General features: G+C 35.0%; 1 protein-coding gene across 6 annotated transcripts; it reads left to right on the top strand.

Moving 5' to 3' along the window:
• The first annotated feature begins 2,213 nt into the window (after positions 1 to 2,213).
• Positions 2,214 to 22,769, top strand: LOC114294841 (ras-related protein RHN1). 6 transcript variants are annotated; one of them, XR_003640641.2, is made up of 9 exons: positions 2,245 to 2,495; positions 2,598 to 2,675; positions 2,822 to 2,989; positions 3,148 to 3,196; positions 3,279 to 3,352; positions 3,978 to 4,071; positions 10,431 to 10,536; positions 17,202 to 17,329; positions 22,570 to 22,769. XR_003640641.2 is itself a non-coding variant. In XM_028239003.2 (8 exons), the coding sequence occupies exons 1-7, from the start codon at positions 2,457 to 2,459 to the stop codon at positions 10,529 to 10,531; spliced, it is 603 nt and encodes a 200-aa protein (XP_028094804.1). In that variant the 5' UTR covers positions 2,214 to 2,456; the 3' UTR covers positions 10,532 to 10,536; positions 22,570 to 22,769. The 6 variants fall into 6 exon arrangements, 4 of the variants coding, with proteins under 4 accessions (XP_028094804.1, XP_028094806.1, XP_082746797.1 ...); XR_014341523.1 differs by having other exon boundaries at positions 10,431 to 10,540; XM_028239003.2 differs by lacking the exon at positions 17,202 to 17,329 and having other exon boundaries at positions 2,214 to 2,495.
• Positions 22,770 to 24,142: the final 1,373 nt, after the last annotated feature.

Below are 24,142 nucleotides of genomic sequence, written 5' to 3'. Positions count from 1 at the left end.
TCTCACCCATGATCCCATGATCCCACCTTCCTCTCTCTTTTCTTTTTATTTTTTTTGTTTTCTCCCATTTTATTTTTCTCTCTATTTGTTTATTTTTTTTACTCTCTCCTTTTTGTTCACTTTTTTTTATTCATATTATATGGAAAAGTCTATGATGTCCGAATTAGGAGCCAGATTTTACTGTGTATAGTGGAGATTAAATTAATGAATTTTATAGTCCACGAATTAAATGAATTTGAACAATTAATTATTATTTTTAAATATATTGAATACCTGATAGACTTCATAAATTTAGATCTTATAAGAATCTTCAACATATTTTAATAAAGTAGGACGGTTTTTGAATCTTCAACATATTTTGTCCTACTAAGACATTTGGACGGCTCAGATTTGTTCAAATTATAAAACAATAGTTGAGATATATTTCTTCAAAAAATATCCTATAAATACATTTTCTAGTTTCCCGCTTCTCTCTCTCTTACTTTTTCCTTTTTTTACCCATCCTTCCATGATCCCATGATCCCACCTTGCACTCTCTTTTATTTTTATTTTTATTTTTTTATTTTCTTCCATTTTTATTTTTCTCTCTATTTGTTTATTTGTTTATTTTCTTATTTTTGTTCAATATATTTTACACATATTTCCATACAATATATGTATGCCCGTAATATACTAGCACATTATGGGCATACATACAATTTCCATATAATTATATAAGCAAAAGAAATATTGTATGTATGTTTATGGAAATTGTATGTATTCGAGGCACATCTATCTATCTAGCTCTATATTATATAAGCAAAAGCGAGTTTTCGTGAAGAGTTTTGTGAGAACTACAAAATTTTATAATAAATTTTTGATTTTATCAAATTAAAAAAATAAATTTAAATAGTATTAATATTATAATTATATTCTAATCTTAACATTATTTACACTGTACCTTCAAGCACGGACATATGCTAATTGTTCTTATTCTGGTGAACAAATTACACTCAATAATCAATTTAAGGAGGGTTTGTTTATATGATTTAAATTGTTTAAATTATAAATTGTTTAAATTGTTTAAATTATAATTGAATATTTGGTCGGTGAGAGAAGAGGAGAGAGTAGTTTGAGATGTTTTAAATAAATGTATTTTTTTGACTTTTTATAAAAAAAAATATGTAGAAAAGTAGAGAAAATAGGTAGAAAAGTAAAGAAGAGATGTTGACAGATATTGATTGATATGACTCAAATAAGTGTATGTGTATAAAAAAAATATTTTTTTATTGCATGCCAAACACCTAGTAAAATTGAGCAGCCTTTGGCTACTAGGACTTGTGGAATAGTTTATCTAAAATATTATGGTTAATTAATTAGTTATTAATATTTGATCAATATAATTTTTTTATATAAATAAAATATTCAACAAAATTTTCATATTAAATAATTGAGCAATGCTGGGAACCCAGTGGGGGTGACGCCCAATGACCCCCAGTACCACGTGTCGGCCTGCCATTGGCTAAAAAAAAAAAAAAACTATTTTTTGGGCTAATCACAGGAGATCCCAACACCTCACTGGGGTCTCAAGCTTTATTCTAAATAATTTAAATTATTGATATAAATTTTATAGTGAATGACCTAACGGCATGTTAATTTAGATTGAGGTCTCGTATAGAAATAGAATATATTAATAATTTTTTATTTTTTTATAAAAAATTATTTAAAAAATAATCAATATGTTTGGTTTGAGTTTTTTGGATTAAATTTTTTGAAAATTGAGTTTTTTGATTTTCGTATTTTTTTATTTTTAGTGAATATTTTAAAATTTTAAACATTTTTTTTACTTTTTTAGATATACCTTATTTAGATGCATCTAAAAAGTAAAAAAAATGTGAAAAAATATTTTAAAAAATTAAGAAATACATAATAATACAAAAAATATATTGAATTATTGTATTTTTTTTTGTATTTATGGTGTTTAGTGAATTTTTAAAAGATTTTTTTTACAATTTTTTTACTTTTTAAGTGTATTTATGTTAGATGTGTCTAAAAAGTAAAAAATTTGTATAAAATATTAAAAAAATTTAGTAAAAACAAAAAAAATACGAGAAATAAGAAAATAAAATTTTTTTAAAATTATTTTTTTAAAAAATAGAACCGTGAATATAATTTCTTAATTTTTTTAACTAAAATTAAAAGTTAAAAGCTGTGGCTTTTTTTTTTTTTTTTTTGTTACTACCAAACAAACAGGACGAACCGGCCGTAAGCGAAAAGCAACCCCGACGACGATACAAATGTTACAACAAACAAACATCGACTCTTTTGTCTTCTTCTTCGTTTAATAATAATAGTTCCTACCTAGCTCGAACCCTCTCCCCTCCGCTCTCACCCTCTCTCTCTCTCTCTCTCTCTCTCTCTACAAAACTCTCAAAAAAAAAAAAAAAAACACTCATTCCATCGATCTCTGTGATTCAATGGCGTCAATGGGACACAACAATCTCAATGCAAAACTCGTGAGTTCTCTCTCTCTTGATATTATTATATATGTATATAAATCTCAGAACTTTCATCGTTTTAATCTGTATTTGAATTCCGATGACGTTTCATTTTCTCAGGTTTTGCTCGGCGACATGGGTGCTGGGAAATCCAGCCTCGTCTTGCGCTTCGTCAAGGGCCAATTCCTCGAATTCCAGGTACTGATTTCCCATTTTTCTCTTCAATTGTGCCTTTTTAGGGTTTTTGCCAAATTTCCCCCCTTTTTTTTTTTTTTTTTTTTGGAAGTTTTCAATTTTTGGGTGTTAATTGATGGTGATGGTGATGGTGATGTTGATGGTGATAGGAATCGACGATCGGAGCAGCGTTCTTCTCTCAAACGCTGGCGGTGAACGACGCGACAGTGAAGTTCGAGATCTGGGACACCGCCGGCCAAGAGAGGTACCACAGCTTGGCCCCAATGTACTACAGAGGTGCTGCTGCTGCTATCATTGTCTACGATATCACTAGCACGGTTCGACCATCTTCCTCTTTTGGACTCTTCTTCGCTCCTGTCCTCAATTTTGATTAACTTATTTCAATTACAAGTATTCGAGGTTGTCAAGTTTTTCATGTTATGCTGTTGTTATTAGCTAGTTGGTTTGATTTCTTATTTTTTATTGAATTCATTAGGATTCATTTTCGCGGGCTAAGAAGTGGGTTCAAGAACTTCAGAAGCAAGGTGATTTAGGAAGATTTGTGATGGGTTTGGCCTTTGTCTGTCAAATGTTTCAGCCATTGACCACTTCATGTGGCTGTTATAGGTAATCCCAACATGGTGGTGGCACTTGCTGGGAATAAAGCTGATTTGGAAGATAAGAGGAAAGTGACGGCAGAAGTATGTTCTACCTCCCTCCCTCTCTCTCTCTCTCTCTCACACACACACACACACACAAGTAAGTGGATGCATAGTTCAAGACAAGGATGGACTTAGGGGGTGGTAAGTAGGGACAATTGCCACTCCTATGATTTCAAAAAATCTTTTTTACTATACTAGTATTAGTTGTTAATTACCTCCAAACTATATAGCCTCACCATCTTTACGTTGTAAAAGATTTTTAGTAGTCGGTCACCCAAGTTTGTTAATTAATTCAATATGTTCTTAACTATGGTTCGGAGTTTTATTTGGAGAGCCTTGAATACAATGTCATATTGGGTGCCCAATATATAGTAAGGGAGCCATGAGATGATATTTAGTAGTCCAGACCAAACCAAAATTCAAGAATAGAGAATTAAAAAAAATCTCAATTTCCCTTTTAATTATCTTTGTTTTTAGTACTTTTGTTACTCAAACTGTTCTTGTGTGTTCACTTGTTATGCTTCCATATTGTGAGACTAGCTTTTACTTTCCACTAATAGCATCTGTATACATTAGCGGTCACAGATTCATTTTATCTTCTCTTAAAGACGTGTTATTTGCTAGAGCTGCTAATATAATCTGTTTCTAATAAATATCTTTGCAGGAGGCACAATTGTATGCTGAGGAGAATGGTCTTTTTTTCAAGGAGACCTCTGCCAAAACCGCTGCTAATGTCAATGATATATTCTATGAAATAGGTATGTTTCTAAGTCTCTTTGCTGTTAAATGGGGAGAGTAGAATTTGTTTGGTTATGGCCCATAGAACTTTCGGAATTTGATTATGAGTTGCATGGTTCTCCTGTGTTTTTCAATTCTTCCCTTGGTATTTGCTGGAAATTTGTGTTAATGTATATAATATGATAGTGGTGTTGATGAAGGATAGTGGCATGTATAGAATATGATAGTGGTGTTGGTGGTAGATAGTGGCATGTATATAATATGATAGTGGTGTTGGTGAAGGATAGTGGCATGTATAGAATATGATAGTGGTGTTGGTGGTAGATAGTGGCATGTATATAATATGATAGTGGTAGATAGTGGTAATATATAATATGTAAGTGGCATATAATGGGTTATAATGATGTTTGTAATATCTCCTATATAAGGAGTGTCATTTGGTCTTGTAAGATAAGAAGTTTTGAATATACCAGAAATATATTCCTTCTTCCTCATATTTTCGGAGTTCTTCTTCCTCATATTTTCTAAGTTGGTATCAGAGCAACAAAAAACACAGCAGCCCTAAAACCGTCATAGCCATGTCAGAAGTCACGTCCGAAACCACTTCAACCCCTGCCGCTGCCATTCCGGTGAAAACGTCCAACTCTCACTCTGTCCAAATCACCACCATCCGCCTAAATGGTGATAATTTTCTCCGCTGGTCACAATCTGTCCGGATGTATATCCGTGGGCAAGGAAAGATCGGTTACATCACTGGTGACAAGAAGGCTCCTGCTGTTAATGATCCGCTGTTCGACAGTTGGGACGCTGAAAACTCCATGGTTATGACATGGTTGGTCAATTCCATGGAGGAGGATATAAGCTCTAATTACATGTGCTATACTACTGCACAAGAATTGTGGGATAATGTTAGTCAGATGTATTCTGACCTAGGAAATCAATCTCAAGTTTTCGAATTAACTTTGAAGTTGTGAGAGATTCGTCAAGGAGATGATTCCGTCACCAAATATTTCAATTTGTTGAAAAGGTTGTGGCAGGATCTTGACATCTTCAACACATACGAATGGAAATCGGTTGACGACTGCAACCACCACAAGAAAACTGTGGAAGACAGCCGTATTTACAAGTTTCTTGCCGGCCTCAACATTGAGTTCGATGAAGTGCGAGGAAGAATTATTGGCAGACCTCCTCTCCCATCCATTGGCGAAGTATTTGCCGAAGTCAGAAGGGAAGAGAGCCGAAGGAGCGTCATGCTTAAGAAAAAAGGTACTGGTGAATCAATTGAAATTTCTGCTTTAATTAGCGATGCTGCGGCCAACAAGGCTGCAAATTACCAGCGCAGGTTTGATGATAAGCCGCGGGTCTGGTGTGATTTTTGCAACAAACCTCGCCATACACGCGAAACGTGTTGGAAGATCCATGGCAAACCTGTCAACTGGAAAAGCAGCAAACAAGGAGAGAAAAATCGTGGCTTTCCTACCGCTAATGAAGCCGATTCAGGTCCCTTCAACAAAGAGCAGATTGATCAACTCTTAAAGCTGATAAAATCCAACTTCTCATCCGGTACTCCTAGTGTTTTGTTGGCACAAACAGGTAGAAATTCTAAAGCCTTCTCTTGCCTAAACTTCTCTCCGTGGATCATAGATTCCGGTGCCTCCGATCACATGACTAGTTTTTCCCATTTATTTAGTACCTATTTCCCTTGTTCTAGTCATGACAAAATCAGAATAGACGATGGTAGTTTTTCACCTATTGCAGGAAAAGGATTTATTAAACTAACTGAGAAAATTAATCTCAATGCTGTTCTTCACATCCTCAACTTAGCCTGTAACCTTTTGTCTGTCAGTAAACTATCTAAGGATTCTAATTGTCGTGTTACATTTTTTGAATCCCATTGTGAATTTCAGGACCAGAACTCGGGGATGATGATTGGGCGTGCTAGGATGCTTGAAGGTCTTTACTACTTTGATGAAGTACCTGTTAGTAATAAAAAAGCTCAGAGCTTTAATAGTACTAGTTCAATCTCTGTTCAAGAAAAAATAATGCTATGGCACTATAGGCTAGGGCATCCTAGTTTTCTTTATCTGAAACATTTATTTCCAGAATTATTTAAAGGGATTGATTGTTCTTCTTTTCATTGTGAAAGTTGCATTTTTGCAAAATTTCATCGCTCTACTTATTTGCCAAAACCTTACCAAGCTTCCAAACCTTTTTATTTGATTCATAGTGATGTTTGGGGCCCTTCTAAAATCACTACTCTTTCTGGTAAAAAATGGTTTGTTACATTTATTGATGACCATACCCGCTTATGTTGGATTTATTTGATGAATAAAAAATCTGACGTGAAAAATTTATTCACAAATTTTTACAATATGATTGAAAACCAATTTCAAACCAAAATTGGTATTTTACATTCTGATAATGGAACAGAATATTTCAATGAGCAGTTGGGTGAGTTTTTGGAAAAAAATGAGATTTTTCATCAATCTACATGTCGGGATACCCCTCAACAAAATGGCATTGCAGAACGAAAAAATAAACATCTACTTGAAGTAGCACGTGCTATAATGTTTTACATGCATGTTCCTAAATATTTATGGGGTGAAGCAATTTTAACAGCCTCTTATTTGATAAACAGGATGCCTACAAAGGTGTTAACATACAAAACACCTTTTGATTGTCTCAAAACTTTTTTTCCTGACACGAGGTTGTTTTCTGATTTACCCGCCAAAGTTTTTGGATGTACTGCCTATGTTCATGTTCCCAGTCAATTTCGTTCAAAACTTGACCCCCGTGCTATAAAATGTGTTTTTTTGGGTTATTCCTCAAACAAAAAGGGGTATAAGTGTTTCGATCCTCAAACCAAGAAATTTCATGTGAGTATGGATGTGTCATTTGTGGAAACAAAATCCTATTTCCCCAACACTTCTCTTCAGGGGGAGACAAGTGGAGTAGAAGACCGTTTTTGGGATATTTCTATCCCGCTCCCCAATGTCATTTATCCTACACAAAAACCACATCTGTCTGATAATGATCACTTAGGAGAACCAAGTTCTATGGTGCCTAGTCAAGAAGATTCTTGTTTAGGGGGAGAAGTACTACAAAATGATTTAAATCCTGAGCTTCAGGTTTATACTAGGAAGCGATTTCATCTGAGGAATAATGACCCGAATGTCCATCCTAATGACCCGAATGTCCACCCGAGTTCTGGCATCGAAATTTTAGGTAATTCTATTCCTTCTATTTCCGACCTTGATGTTCCTATAGCAATTAGGAAAGGTGTCCGAAATTGCATTAAATATCCTATTGCAAATTACCTCTCCTGTCAAAGACTGTCTAAAAACCATAGAGCTTTCACATCTAGGATTTCACACTTGTTTGTTCCAAGGAATATACAGGAAGCATTGGATGATCCGAATTGGAAATTAGCAGTCATGGAGGAGATGAATGCTTTAAGGAGAAGTGGTACTTGGGAGATAGTTGATCTACCCAAAGACAAGAAAACAGTTGGGTGTAAATGGGTCTTTACGATAAAATGTAACGCAGATGGAAGCGTTGAGAGATACAAGGCGAGACTGGTGGCTAAAGGCTTCACTCAAACTTATGGGATCGACTATCAGGAGACGTTTGCTCCTGTTGCTAAAATAAATTCCATCAGAGTACTGTTATCTCTTGCAGTAAATTCAGATTGGCCTCTACATCAACTTGACATTAAAAATGCATTTCTCAATGGTGATCTTGAAGAGGAGGTGTTCATGAGCCTACCGCCGGGATTTGAGCAGAGACTTGGAAGCGACAGAGTATGCAGATTGAACAAGTCATTATACGGACTCAAACAATCACCAAGAGCGTGGTTTGAACGCTTTGGGAAGGCAGTTATCAGTTGTGGCTTCTCGCAGAGTCAAGCAGATCACACAATATTTTATAAACATTCAAAAAACAGTAAAATTACAATTTTGATTGTTTATGTTGATGACATCATTTTAACTGGTAATGATGAAGCAGAGTTAGCAGCCCTCAAAGAGAAACTCGCAAAAGAATTTCACATTAAGGATCTGGGAGCCCTCAAGTATTTCCTCGGAATGGAATTTGCAAGATCCAAGGAAGGTATATTCGTTAATCAGAGAAAATATGTTCTTGATCTTCTTGGAGAAACAGGTATGCTTGGTTGTAAGATGGTGGAGACTTCGATCGAGCCTAACTTGAAGTTACAAGCTGCTAAGGCTGAAGAAGTCAAAGAGAGGGAACAATATCAGCGACTTGTAGGGAAATTGATTTACTTGTCTCATACGCGGCCTGATATTGCCTTTGCAGTTAGCATGGTAAGTCAGTTCATGCACTCACCAGGGGCAGAGCACTTTGAGGCCGTTTATAAGATCTTAAGATATTTGAAAGGAACTCCAGGGAGAGGCTTACTGCTCAAGAAACATGGGCATCTTCAAGTTGAAGTATACACAGATGCAGACTGGGCAGGAAGTGTTACAGACAGGAGATCAACATCCGGATACTGCTCCTTTGTAGGTGGGAACTTAGTTACATGGCGGAGTAAAAAACAGAATGTGGTAGCTAGAAGTAGTGCAGAAGCAGAGTTCAGAGCTGTTGCCCATGGAATCTGTGAAGTAATGTGGATTAAAAGAATTCTTGAAGAATTAAAGCTTTCTCATCCGACACCTATGAAGGTCTATTGTGACAACAAAGCAGCTATATCTATAGCTCATAATCCAGTTCTACATGATCGCACAAAACATATAGAAGTGGATAAACATTTCATCAAGGAGAAAATCAATGCTGGCATAATCTGTATGACCTACCTTTCAACAGGTGAACAATTAGCTGATGTGCTAACGAAGGGACTACACAAGAAACAATTTGATAAGCTGACTAGCAAGCTGGCTATGGAAGATATCTTCAAACCAGCTTGAGGGGGAGTGCTGGAAATTTGTGTTAATGTATATAATATGATAGTGGTGTTGGTGAAGGATAGTGGCATGTATAGAATATGATAGTGGTGTTGGTGGTAGATAGTGGCATGCATATAATATGATAGTGGTGTTGGTGAAGGATAGTGGCATGTATAGAATATGATAGTGGTGTTGGTGGTAGATAGTGACATGTATATAATATGATAGTGGTAGATAGTGGTAATATATAATATGTAAGTGGCATATAATGGGTTATAATGATGTTTGTAATATCTCCTATATAAGGAGTGTCATTTGGTCTTGTAAGATAAGAAGTTTTGAATATACCAGAAATATATTCCTTCTTCCTCATATTTTCGGAGTTCTTCTTCCTCATATTTTCTAAGTGTATTATAAATATTTGATCCTACATGAGGTGGTTTGATTTTTCTAGTTTCAAGTTAGGTTGTCCTTATTTGTACAATCTTGCTCTGTTTTTGTTGTCATAATGATCCCAAAATGGGCTTCTCCTTTCATCGTAAGGGAGAGATCCCATGTATGTCCCTTGTTAAAGCACAAGACAGCAGAAGAATCAGCTTGCGGATATATCCGGTTTTTAGTGTACACAATTAGTGTACATGGCTTGAATTAATCAGGAAGGCTCCTCCTTCATGTCACTGAACAGTATTTAGTTTCCGACAACACTATGCTTCAGCTGGAATTGGATTTTCCTGTTGGAGAAAGTACCTTTTCATCTATTGTTGTCTTTTGTAAAGAAGCTAGAGCACTGAAGTAGAGGCAAAAATTCATCATTAATGATGCTTCAAGGATTGAATCAAATCTTCGTCAGTTCCCCATTTAGGATTTGCACCCCCTCTTCTCTTTCTCTTGGTAAGGGTAACATCTTTTCTTTATTTGAAATGACTTTTTATGTAAAAGGAAAATTTGTATTTCGTTTAAGTGCTTTGCTTGTACTTAGGACCATAAGCCAGTGGAGCCACAACTTGTAGGTCGTTCAAGCATGGCTTGAAAAGTTGATGAGCTTCAAAATGCATTCAAACTCAGCTTATTTACCTTTTGAGCCAATCTCAAATGAGTTTTAATGGAGCCGATTAAGAGCTGATCTTGAAACATTTTGTTTTTAAGGATAGCATCTAACCTTGCTTTACCTAATTGTTTTTTGGTCAGTATACAATTATTTAAGAAGAGTTGCTGTATACAAAAGGATCTATACCATCTATACATCCAGATGCCTAAAAATTGGTTCAAATTTTTGTTGCCTTTGACAGATGGATAAAAAATTGCCTATTATATTTTAACCCTGTTATTAGTATATGATAGATTAGTTTCCAGTCTATGATTCTTATATTGCCTTTAGCATTGTTGTTGATATGGTTTCTCTTAGTTTTTGACATTCTAATTTTTGTTGTCAAAATTTGACTGCTAATGACCTTCTACATGGCTTTTTTTGTAAATAGCTAAGAGGTTGCCTAGAGCTCAGCCTGCTCAGAATCCTGCGGGGATGGTTCTTGTGGACAGACCAACAGAAGGATCCCGATCTGCATCATGCTGTGCCTAATATTTGTCTGTAATCTTCCTCTACCTATCTTTTTCCTCGTTTTCCTTTTTTCATTATTATTATTTTTGATTATCCATCATGCCATAGTTGTCTGATTTTAAAATTAAAGCAACTTTTATTGATACATATCAACAAATATCATTTTCACCGGTAGAATCATATGATATACAAATTTTACACTATATCCCGAAGTACACTCCTAATGAGTATATATATTCTAGAAAAATAAATAAATGAACAAATAAAGAAGTGTTGTTGCGGAACATTTGCCTGCAAGTTTGGGTGCCTGTTCTTTTCTGATTTGGTGCATAATCTCTTAATTTCTTTCTTCATTCAAGAAGTTACTGTTATCTATGCCTGTCTACATAAAGTGCATGGCTTTACGGGTAAATCATCCTGAATCTGAAAGAAGCAATATCATGTGCAAATATCTTGTTTTTTTTTTGTTTTTTGTGTGGTGGTGGGAGGAGGGGAGGAGGTTGCAGTTGAGCATTTCAAGTTGGCAGTCAAGCATGGGTAGTGTAAGATAAGATGCTAAACAGTGTGCTGTACATGACTATAAAGATAGTAGTAGTATGATTAAGCTCATCTCCTCTTGTTTACTTGTGTAAGGGTTGACCAGATAGTCTTAGGTACATTTGAGAATCAAAACACATTGAGACACACAGAGGGGATGACTGGGAGAGAAACATAATAGTCCAACCAAGGGAGAGAGATGCAAGGGAGATCTAGATCTCAAGACCTCACACTAGAGTATGTAATGTGTTTGTGATGTAAGGGGTTGGAACCCTCTATATATAGAAGATGAGCATGTAGTTTAACTGAATATTTGAGAAGGATTCAGTTAGGCCGTTAGGTTTGTCCCTTGGCAGGAAGCAAAGCTTAGTGGCAAGGTCTCTTTTTCTTAGTTGGATTGGCGTAAGGCTGCTTGACTTATGGTCAGGCCTCCATCTCTAGCCTCTGAGCCTAGTGTTCTCTTGAAGTGCTTGTTGTGTGTTTCAAAATATCTATGTCCGACCTCTGGTCCTAGGTTCAAGCGTTGCACTGTGCAACCACTGCATTATTGTAAGACCCATGATATAACTGCCGTAATGATGAGCACACAAGTTCCCTGATTAGACCACCGTGACAATGAGGTTATAAAATGGCCCATACTCTAGATTGTTATTGGGCTGCTTATTGATGAAATCTGGAATTTAATTGTAATTATACGACTTTGCTGTCTTTTACTTCTTTAACCTGTTTGCCAAGGCTGATTTTGGAAAATAAATTTATTTAGAATGCGCAAGTAATCCCAAATTGATTTTCTAGTTTAAAAACTGAAAACAAGTCTTTAATCAAGCAAATTTAATTGAGATTGAGTCAAGGTAGTAGACGGAATATAAATATGCAACCAATCACAAAGAGAGACTGTAATATACGTGGAAAACAAGGATGCTACAAAAACACTAATAAATAAGATCAAATTCAATTCCACAAGATCCAGCCACAGACCCTACCCAAAACACCAAGAGCAGTTTTGTTGCCCATCCTAAAACTCGTACATGCCGATCTTTCCATGTACTTTCCAATCTTCAGTAGCAATGTCAATCCAACACGAACAAGATCTTCAGGCACCAAGTAATGATCATGCACATGCCCTAAATCTATATGAATCCGAAGTTAACCCAAGGAAGCAATCATCACTCTCACTCACAATACATTTAATCTTCACTAGCAACGTCAATCCAACACGAACAAGATCTTTAGGCACCAAGTAATGATCATGCACATGCCCTAAATCTATATGAATCCAAAGTTAACCCAAGGAAGGAATCATCACCCTCACTCACAATATACTTAAATGTAATCATCAATAACTCAACAAGACTTCAAGAATCATGTAAGGTTTCAAGAAGGTATATCATATATGGACTGTATTAAGGGGTGGTTTGGAATGATCTAAATAAGTGCACTTTTTGACTTTTTATGAAATATGAGTTGAGTATGGGTTGGATTTGAAGTGATGTGGTAGAGAGGTGATATGACTTAAATAAGATGATGTGACTTAAATAGGATAGTGACTTTTTGGCTTTTTTAGGGGATGACAAACAAGGCCTAAATCTCTCTCGAAGTTTCTGTTCCAATGATATAGAAGACAAGGCATTTATATATACCAAACCAGACCAAACTAAACGAAACTAAGTCTTGTGTTCCACTGAAGTGGGGACAATGTTAGGATTTTTTGTTTTTTGGTGGGGGGGTGGTTGGTATCGTGCACTGAAACTTAGACAAATAATGTGAATTATATCTTCACATGATACAAAAAATAAACGTGTCCGAAATGGTTAATGTGGAACTTGCATATCATGAAGTTAACATGAATAATTCATTTAATGAGAGGATTAATTACACATCTTAATGTTATTTTCATAATGGGGTGACCTGACACATTTAAATATCTTATGTACTCCCATCCAGTTGAAGAAAAAATATATAAAATAAGATTTTGGTTTAATATAATCTTTTTGTTTTCTATTTGAGATAATATGATCTTTTCATTTACTATTTTAAAGTCAGTCTTGTAAATAAAAATAAATAAATAATAGGGTTTAGTTTTTTGAAATTCGAGAAATAGAATTGAGTTGAAATTAAATATTTTTATGAATACTTTCATCTAGTAAAGAGTAGTTTCATAAAATTTAGCTTGTAGGTAATGTTTCTATATTTTCAATTCAGGGTGGTTATTTTTTGGACATGACAAGTTTACACCACATGAACTCAAAATGACACAACACAAAAAATACATGAGTAAGATTAATGTTGACATTACCCTGACTCAAATATGACCAAAAGTTGCATATGTTTGGATGTTTTATTTTGATTTTGCTTGGAGCATTTATAAAATATTCATGTGATTATGTTACACGGAGGAAAAATGACCATCTATAAATTACAACGATAAAATTTAAAATTGTTGCAAGCCTTTTTTATTTGGATAAGATGTGGATATAGTCGTAGGGATAAAACATGCAAGTAGTTTGATTGGCAAAGTTTAAAAAAGTTATTGGAGGGGTGTTAATCAATTTAAACAAACTTAAACTCTTTGGTCATATACACCATACACATACAAGTTTCTGAAAGGGTGTGGAGGGACCATGGCCCCTCTAGGCCACAATGTGGCTCTGTCACTAGCCTACATCTCTGTTATCAGAATCTTACAATTCACGATTCGTGATTCGATTCACGATTCAATTCACAATTTTTGCAAAATCGATATGCATCTATGGGTGAATCTCTCTTTTATCAGAATCTTATGATTCGCGATTCGATTTGCGATTTGATTCAAATTTTTTAAGAAATCGATACGAATCTATGGGTGAATCTATTTTGGAAGTAAATCTCTAGTGAATCGCACGATTCACGATCGATTCACGATTCAATTCACTTTGTATGATTCATGTAATTTTTTAAATTATTATGTCCGGCATATTTTTGACTATTTTTTTCTCCATATTTTTAGTGAAAATGACATAATACAACTTTTAATAGCGTTAATACCAAAATAACCAACATAATTTGTTGTTATTTTAGTGATCATAAAGTTTTTAATAGAATCCAATCAGATTCAGTCAGACCCAACATATTTTTAACCTTTCTTCTCATTTTTTTTTTCTTTTAAAAAATCATAATATATCTTCTAAAGATGTTTAAGATTAAAGTTACATTATGAATTATCTATTGCTATTTTATTAAATTGAATGTAATTGAATATTACATATGTGAGATCAGTTATACCTTTGAAAATGTTTTAGGCTTTAAAATAAAATATTCTAAATAATTCTTTCTTATTATTTGCTCATTGTTACTTAGAAAAGTACGTATGCTTATTGTCCAAATATCAATATCGTTGTTAATTATTGTTATTTTGAAAATTGATAATTTGTCTATTTGGTTATCATCTTTATTAAGAATGGTTGATAAGAAATATCTAAAAAGAAAAAAAGTAAGATAGTGATCTTACATAGGAATCTTTGTTAACTTCTTACCTATTAAACGATGTGATTATCACTCAAAATAACATTTTCATTGATTTAAGTCTAAATATTTCATATTCATAAGATATATTTAACATCTAAATGTGTAAATATATATTTTTATGTAATTTTAAAAAAGTGACCGAATTTTTACGATTCACGATTTGATTCGCGATTCGGTATAAGGTCATTTCGATTCAGGATACGAATCTCGATTTGACAACTATGGCCTACATGAATGAATCTTTTTTCTTTATTCCGCTCTATTAAGGACTTTTCGCAAAGTTAAATTAAATAAATTCATATATATTTTTTACTGCTGCATCACATGTCATTTTAGGACATTTTCATTTATGTTGATTATATTACTCTTGTTTGTCATTGAATCTATGAGCCTTTGTAAACTATCTTAACATGTTCTATCCCAACTTATTTTTAGTTGATGCTGTTAGAATAGGAATTTGTTAGAATAGGAAATATTAGAATAGGAAATAATAATTATATTCTTATTATCTTATTTATTCCTTTTTGGTTACTCAGAATTATGCCTGTTCCTCAGAATTATCAATATAAAAGAGAATTGAGTCTAACTCATTCCCTAACTCTTTCTCTTCTCTAAACCTACATGGTATCAGAGCCTCAATAGGAGGAACCTAACACCATTCAAACAACAACGTAGCACTACCCATGCCACCCGAAGGCAGCCCTTGGCCATTCGGCCTTCACCCAACTAAGCCGAAGGACAGTTGGCTCTCTCCAGGGCAACCGAAGCAGCCTCTGCCCTCCTCTAGGCCTGTCGGCAGCCCTAGCTCATCCATATAGGTTTGGCGGCACTCTTGGAGTCCTTATAGACCTCGTCTAGTTCACCTCTGCTTCTGTCGGCATTTCTGGAGGCTTCGTTGCACTTGTCTGGTCTACTCCTGGTTCAGTCGCACTCGTTTGGTCCCTTCCTGCTTCCGTCGCACTCGTCTGATCAACCCTTGCCTCAGTCGCACTTGTCTGGTCGTCTTGGTTCACTGGTATGTTGACTGGGGTCTAATACATGGCCTGACCTTGTCGTCTTCCCTATTTCTTTCTTAATACATAAAAATAAAAATAAAAATTATATATAAAAAAATAAAAAATAAAAAATAAAAAAATAAAACAAAACAAAAATGTAAAATAAAAATGCAGTAACCAAAAAAAAAAGAAAAAGAGAGTATCTTTTATGAGTTCTTAATCCTTTATGCTTGCATCGTGGTAGTTGGGTCTTTTCTTCCATTGTTATCTTCCGAGTTTGTGATTGGCATTGTGTTTGAGAGTTAAAAAGTAGAGTATCCATGGCAGATTCCCTTAGTGAATCCACTACTTCTCCAACCACTTAAGAGCGAGAGTTCCATTATACCTTCTACTATGATTGATAACCTCAACCTTAGCCTTAAGATCACCACCTATCTATTCAATGGTCAGAATTATCTCGCCTGGTCGCAAAGTCTGACTATTTTTTTTGAAGAGTAGAGGGAAGATGGGTTATGTTGATGGAAGAATACAGGCACCCAATACCATAGATTCGAGTTATGACCAGTGGGAGATCACCAACTCCCTAATCATAGGTTGGTTGATACATTTTCTCCCAAGCTTTCGAGTTACGTCGCTCCATTGAAAGGTTGGTACAAGATGAGATAACTATTCTTCAGTATTTTACCTTTCCTAACAATGGGTAGAAGCGACTTGATCACCTTTAGGATTACAAACTTGTTTGTCCCATTGATTCTGTTGGTTATCGGAAGTTTGAGGCACAAGAGCGGGTCTTCAAGTTCTTGGAAGGCCTAAATGTGGGGTATGATCCTGTTTGCAGCAGAGTACTTGGCATGGATGTGCTTTCTTCTCTTCAAGAAGCCTTTGCTTTGGTGTAGAATGAGGAAAGTCGCCCCTCTACGATGCTTCCTGCTGCTACTACTGATCACTCAGCCTTGGTTTCTGCACCCTCTCGCGATACTCGTGGTTCTCATCCTTCCTCTGAGAAGGATAATCTTTTCTGTGACTATTGCCGTAGACCACGACACACACGAGAGACTTGTTGGAAGCTACATGGGACCCCCTCTGGTGGCCGAGAAGACCGTCCTGGTACTCGAGAGGATAGGTCTGGTCAGTCTAGAGGCCGCGGCGCCAATGCTCGGGCACATCTTTCAGATACTGTTGAGCCACCATTTTCATCTCCAGTTGTTTCTCTTGCTGCTGATGTCTCGGGGTTATTTGTCCCAGATTTTGAGATTACTCTTCGCCATTTGCTAGACTGTCGAGCCTTTACTTTTGCTACAGGTGCACGTTCTTCTTCCTTTGTCAATTCAGGTAACTTGGTTGCTTCCCCATGTGTATTACTATCTCATACACCTGTATCATGGATTATTGATTCTAGTGCTTCCGATTATATGTTTGGCTCCTCTAATTTATTCTCCGAGTATAACCCCTCCTCAAGTCAGGAAAAAGTGCGTATTGCGGATGGTACTATGGCGTCTATGTCAGGAAAGGTTTAATTAATGCCACACTCTTCCATTCCTTTGTCTTCTGTACTCCATGTTCCCAATTTTAGTGTTAATCTTTTATCTTTGAGCCGTATTACTCGTGATTTAAATTGTAGTGTGACGTTTTTTCCTGATCATTGTTGTTTTCAGGACCTTATCATGAGGAAGAGGATTGGCAGCGGTAGAGAGGAACATAGTCTCTACATTCTGGATCAGACAAACAAGCTGACTCATTCATCTATCCAGTCACCATCCACCAAGGACAACATTTGGCTGTGGTAGGGCCATTTGGGTCTATTTGATGAAAGATAAAACTGAGGTTTTTTCTGTGTTTCAAGACTTCCATAAAATGGTTTGTACTCAATTTGGGGCGGTTGTCAAAATTATACATTGACTCTGGTCTTGCCACTTACTTCGCCACACATGGCATTATTCACCAAACTTCATGCACTAATACCCCTCAACAAAATGGTGTTACCGAACGCAAAAATCGCTATCTCTTTGATGTTGCCCGTTGTCTATCCTTTGAGATGCAGGTTCCTCGATCCTATTGGGGAGAAGCGGTTCTCATTGCTGCTTATTTGATTAATCGTCTTCCTACCCAAGTCCTTCTAAAACAAACACCTCTTCAAGTTTTGTTCGGGTCTCCCTCTTTCGGGTTCTCCATTTCTCCTAAGACCTTTGGCTGTGTTTGCTTTGTCCATAATCATTCTCCCACTCGTGGTAAATTAGATCATAGGTCACTTAATTTTGCCACCCAAAAGGGTTATAAGTGTTATCACCCTCTCACTCGCAAATGGTTTGTTTCTATGGATGTCACGTTCTTTGAGTCTTAGCCTTATTTTCCGACTTCCCCGGTATCCCAGTCATCTCTTCAGGGGGAGCCTTGGTGTGAAGAGATTCCTATGCTGTCTATTTCTCTTCCGCTAAGGGTTGAATAGATAGAGGATAATGAGCCAGCAGTTGTTGAAGACAAGGAAGCAGGCAAAGTTTATATAAGTGACAAGGACAGATAGTAAGTCACTTGGATGCAAGAGCCTACTCTCCTTCCATTACTGCCAACTTCTTCTCTAGATGAGTGTCCAGAGTCAACCTCATCTCCTAGGAGTTCAGGTAATTCTAATTCTAGTACTCCTATTCCTGATGTTTCAGATCTTGATGTTCCCATTGCTAATAGGAAGGGAGTTAGGTTATGTACTTAGCATCCTATTACTAATCATGTCTCTTATTCTAATCTGTCTTCCTTATATAAAGTCTTTCTGTTTAAAGTGTCTTCTGTGAGTCTACTTACCACTTTTCAGGATGCTCTCTCTATTCCTGAATGGAAACATGCCATGATGGAAGAGATGAGAGCTCTCAGCAAGAATAGCACTAGGGAGTTAGTGGAGTTACCCAAAGGAAAACATCCAGTTGGGTGTAAGTGGGTGTACACGGTAAAACACAAAGCTAATGGTTCCATAGAACGGTACAAAGCAAGATTGGTTGCTAAGGACTTCACTCAGACTTATAGGGTAGATTACCAGGAGACAATTGCACCGGTTGCTAAAATGAACTCTGTGAGAATCTTAGGCTCCGTTTGGTAAGACTTTCTAACTATGATTTGAGAATATGAGTTGTATTTTGAGTTTGTGTATTTTGAAATTATGATTTTAGTATAGAAAATTTGTTTGGTTATGATTTTTTAATAGAGTGTTGAATTGAGTTTTGAAATTGAGTGTAAAATTGAGTTTTGAAAGTTTGATTTGACATGTGAAGTAAGAAAATTTGTTTGGTTATCAGTTTTGAAAAGAGTTTTCAAAACTTAATTCAAATTGTTATAACTCATAACAAAACACACTACTTTCACACTATTGAAAATTCTGATCAACACTAATAACCAAACTCTTTTTAAAATTCAATTAAAAAAATTTATTATTAACAGAAAATAACATTAATCAATTTTTTAATTGAAAATGCTACAAAGGAAATAAATTTTTTTTTTCAAAATAAATATTCAAAAAATTTAAATCATAAATATTTAAATAATTTAAATAATCTAAAAAATTTAATAAGTAAAAAATTGAAATAAATATTCAAAAAAATTAAATTGTAAAAATTTAAATAATTTAAATATTCAAAAAATTTAAATGATTTTAAATTTTAATATTTTAAATTTAAAAACAACTCTACACTCAAATCGTAAGTAAACACATAAAACAAAACACAATTAAGAAATTATTTTTAAAACTCATAACCAAGCACATAACTCGAAACTACATACTACTTTCACAACTCTATACTTAAATTGTAACCAAATACATAACAAAAAAATTAAAATATTTAAAAATATTTTTGAGAGGCTTACCAAACGGAGCCTTACTCTCTCTTGCTGCAATTTTTGGACACTTCATCAGTTTGATGTGAAGAATGCTTTCCTTCATGGAAACCTCGCAGAAGAGGTCTATATGGATATTCCTCATGGCTTTGTGGATGCTAAGTCTAAAGGTAAAGTATGCTGGCTCCGAAAGTCGCTTCACGGACTAAAGCAGTCCCCTAGGGCTTGGTTTGAAAGGTTTGCTCAAGCTATGTTTAAATATGGGTTCAAGCAAAGTCAAGCTGATCACACATTGTTTGTGAAACGCTCCTCACATGGTTAGACCACAGCTCTCATTGCTTATGTTAATGATATTGTTAGGTGATGACGTTGAGGAGACCTTTCGATTGAAGGAATATTTAGTCAAGGAGTTTGAAATCAAAGACTTGGGGAGTTTGAAGTATTTCTTGGGTATTGAAATAGTTTGGAGCAAGGATGGCATCTTTATATGTTAGAGAGAGTATGTGCTTGACTTGCTAAAGGAAATTGGACTGCTTGGAGGTAGACCATGTGATACACCTCTAGAACCAGGCTAGAAGCTTAGTGAGGATCAAAAGGGAGAGCCAGTGGACAAGGGGAGATACCAGAGACTAGTGGGCAAGCTCATATACTTATCCCACTCACGTCTAGACATTGCCATTGTTGTGAGCGTGGTAAGCCCGTTTATGCATGCTCCTAAAACTTCACAGGCAGTTATGAGAATCCTGCGATACCTGAAGTTTTCTCTTGGAAAGGGTCTCTACTTCTCAAAACATGGTCATCTCAGTGTAAACATGGCCATCTCAGTGTGGAAGCATTTACTGATGCATATTGGATAGGATCAGTCACTGATAAACGATCAACTTCTGGATACTGCACATTTGTTGGTGGCAACCTAGTCACACGGTGAAGTAAGAAACATAATGTGGTTGCTCGATCTAGTGCTGAGATAGAATTGAGGGCTATGGCTCAGTGGGTATGTGAGTTACTATGGATTAAATTATTGTTGGGAGACTTGGGAATTCATCAGACTGACTCTATGCGACTATACTGTGACAATAAGGCCGTAATCAACATAGCTCATAATCCAGTTCAGCATGATAGAACTAAGTATGTGGAGATTGATAGACACTTCATCAAGGAAAAACTCACTAGTGGCACCATATGTATTCCATTTGTGAAGACTGGGGATCAACTAGCTGATGTTCTCACCAAGGGACTAGGGATCAAATCCTTTCATGGCATTCTCAACAAACTGGGTATGAGAGATATTTTCGCACCAGTTTGAGGGGGAGTGTAGAATAGGAATTTGTTAGAATAGGCAATAATAATTGTATTCTTATTATCTTATTTATTCCTTTTTGGTTACTCAGAATTATGCCTGTAATTCCTTAGAATTATCAATATAAAAGGGAATTGAGTCTAACTCATTCCCTAACTCTTTCTCTTCTTTAAACCTACAGAGGCTACTCAATTTTATGAATATATTCATTTCTAATCTAATCTCAGCTACACTCGTTTTATGAACGTGTTGTTCCTTAATTGCCTAACATTTTGTCCCATAAAGCATCACTTGCCTAATAATTGTTCTATAAACTTTTCTTTTAATTTTGTTGATATTCGTCAATCACATAATATGCTGGACGCACTCTTCCACTTGACCCAACCTATTTTGATTTCATGGATCATATAGGCCTTGTTTGGTTTGTATTTCTCAAAAAAATTTGGGAAAAATTCTCTACAAATAAGTTTTCAAAAGTAATCAAACCAAATAAATTTTCCCAAATTTTTTTTTCAAAACTTGTTTGGTTTACAAATTTTCCAAACAAATCTCTCTCTTATACATATCAAATCAATCACTTTTTCCAAAACTCTCTCTCAAAATAATTTTTTAAAACATCTTTTGAAAAAAAATCAAACCAAATAAATTTTCGTACTTTTTATCTCAAAACATGTTTTTCAAATACAAATCAAACAAGGCCATAATCTCCATCTCACGATCCGTATTTCTTGGTTTTCAATCTTTGTTATTTGTTATAGGAATAAAAATTCTAAGGACAAGAGGAAACCAGAATCAAATCCCGGACTCATTGGAAGCACACATTCTAATGAAGAGATGTTTTTCGGTGGAATGGAAAGCTCTTTGGATTAGAACATTATAATACCTAGTGTAATGTGTGCTTGAATGGTCAATGTGTGTGTTTGAATGAACTGCTCTCAGAAAATTTTCGACGTTCAACACAACATTCCACTCTCATACAAACAAGCACATTCCAACCAGTATGTGCTTGAACAATGAAAGCTTGCGTTCGAACGAGCTGTGTACTTTTCATTAGTCTCGAACTAAGTCTGGAGAACTAAAGTCAAGCTGATTAGTTAATTTAACCTAAAGTTCAAATTTAAATTATTTATTGTTAAGAACCCAACAAAACACAAACCCCCCAACTAGGCTAGCCTAAATTATTTACCTTTTCAGCAAGTTTCTAGAATTCTGCTTTGCTTGAATATTCAAATTTGAATTTCAACTATGGAACTTGTTAATAGGACTTAAACTAATATAGATACAAAGTTAATCTATAGGTGCACTAGCCTGAAATGACCATACATTGCTGTAATCTTGCAACTCTAGGAACTTATATGTCTGGTACGGAATCATGTAATTGATGATTTTCAGCAATTTGGGTTAGGGCTGCCTCTACGGAGTCCATCCTCACATGATGGGTCCACCAATTACATCCTAGGGTTGTGATAAAATGTCTTATGTGCCTGTTCATAAGACAACAATATAGTCCGTACTTATCACATCTCTTACTATGTGGCTGTATTATATCACGGAGGGTCTTTAAATATCATGGTCTCCATCCAGGATTGCCAGAAGCCTTTGTGCAATCAAATTCAATTTTTGTAATTTTTATTTTGAACACATGATTTTTCAATGTCGAGTGATTGTTTAATGCTGTGTTTGGATCTTGGTTTTGTATAGAGATTTGATGGGGTGGGGGAAGAAAGTGAATTTTTTGTTCAATTTCATTCGCTTTTCTCTTCGCTTGTCTTTAAGTACTTGAATCTTAAAAGCCAATTGATAATGTTGTGAGCGCTTATCACCTTCTTATGATGAGATTTGTTTATTTATTTATTTTTTTTCTGGGTTTTAATGTGATGGATATTGCATTTTTTTCTGGGCAGGAAGAATTTGCTATTTACAGTGGAAGTGCAAAAAATCCCCATGGTGAATACCACTGTTGAAACCTTGTAAATGTTTAGTTGTGTGTGATTGAATTGTGGGGATTAATATAGAGAAGAAATTGTAATAATTCCATTCTCATCCATGTATTATTACATGTATTTTCAACTCTACTTCAAGAAATGTCTCCACATTTGTTCTCTCTCTCTCTCTCAACACACATTGGTTATCGCTCTCTCTCCCAACCACCACGCCCTCAACCTACTCTTTCACCCTCGCGAAAAAAAATTCAATACGTTAAACAGATGGGTAGAAAATGAATTTTATTCAGTAATTGATACACTTGATAATGTTAATTTGCTTTTATAATAATAAATTCAAAATAGTTCACCAAAATGTATCATTACTAGTTCTTATATCTCTTGGTTAGTACCAAAATGTATCATTACTAGTCTCATGTCTCTTGGTGAGTACGACATTGATAATCATGATTTTGAATAAAAAAGGAAAAGACAAAGAAGTCAAAAGCCAAGAATTTGTAAGGGGTCCAACCTCAATTGATTTCAATTTTTTGATGATCTTTGCTCAAAATCTTCTTGATATCTTCAAATAAAAATCTTCTATGATTTTTTATTTGCAACATCATCCAAGTGGAACATGGGGGGGGGCGCTCTTTAAGACCCCCTCAACCCATCAACCCATGTTGCTTTGAATTAGTTATCATTTGCTAGTTGTTTTTTGAATTTATGTTTTAGTTCTTTGACACAATGAGAGAGAGTTAAAATTTTGAAACTCTAAAGAGAAATCTAATGACGTGGTAAGAGAGAAAAAAAAAAGCAAAAATATAGGTAAACACAATACATCACATGTGAGTCACACTCTCTGCCATATCATTAGAACTCTCTTTAAAGTTTTAAAATTAGAACTCAATTTTTATTACAAAATTTTGAACTCTATTATAGTCTTTTAGACGTGTTTACACAATAGAAATGTAGAGAGAATTCCAAAAAGGAATAATAAAAAAAAACCCTTAGACTTCAAAAAGAAATAATAATAAAAATTAATTATAAATATTGGTTAAGCGATGAAATAGGGCATTAGGCAAATAAATATCTTAAAAATGTAAAGGAACATAAATTTAGAATTCTAAGGGTCTATGATTATTATTAATTCATGAGACTCACATTCTAGTGTTTTATTGCAATTTTTATTATCTAGGTTAGATTTTGATGGACATTTGATCAAACAAAATTGATAAAATATTAATCTTACAAATAATGACGCAAAAATAAATATGTAATTGAGATTATATGTTTTAATAGCCATTGCAAAACAAAAGTGGATAAGAGGGGATTATGTATCCCTCTCCCCCCTTATCCAGTTGGATAACCAATCTTATATTAATTTCATGAATTATTTACTATTAATTATTTTAATTAAACATAACCTAGGATTATAAAAGTATGGGAGGATTGGAAATATTAGAAAAGTATGAAATCAAAATCTGAAGTCAATACAAGAATTTGAAAATGAATCAACATAGTGTGGAATCGTATTCAAAGAAAGAAATCTCCT

The sequence above is a fragment of the Camellia sinensis genome, chromosome 1 (assembly GCF_055761805.1).
Source record: "Camellia sinensis isolate YWXY chromosome 1, ASM5576180v1, whole genome shotgun sequence".
NCBI classification, from domain to species: Eukaryota; Viridiplantae; Streptophyta; class Magnoliopsida; order Ericales; family Theaceae; genus Camellia; species Camellia sinensis.
This window is presented reverse-complemented; position numbering and strand designations above follow the sequence as displayed.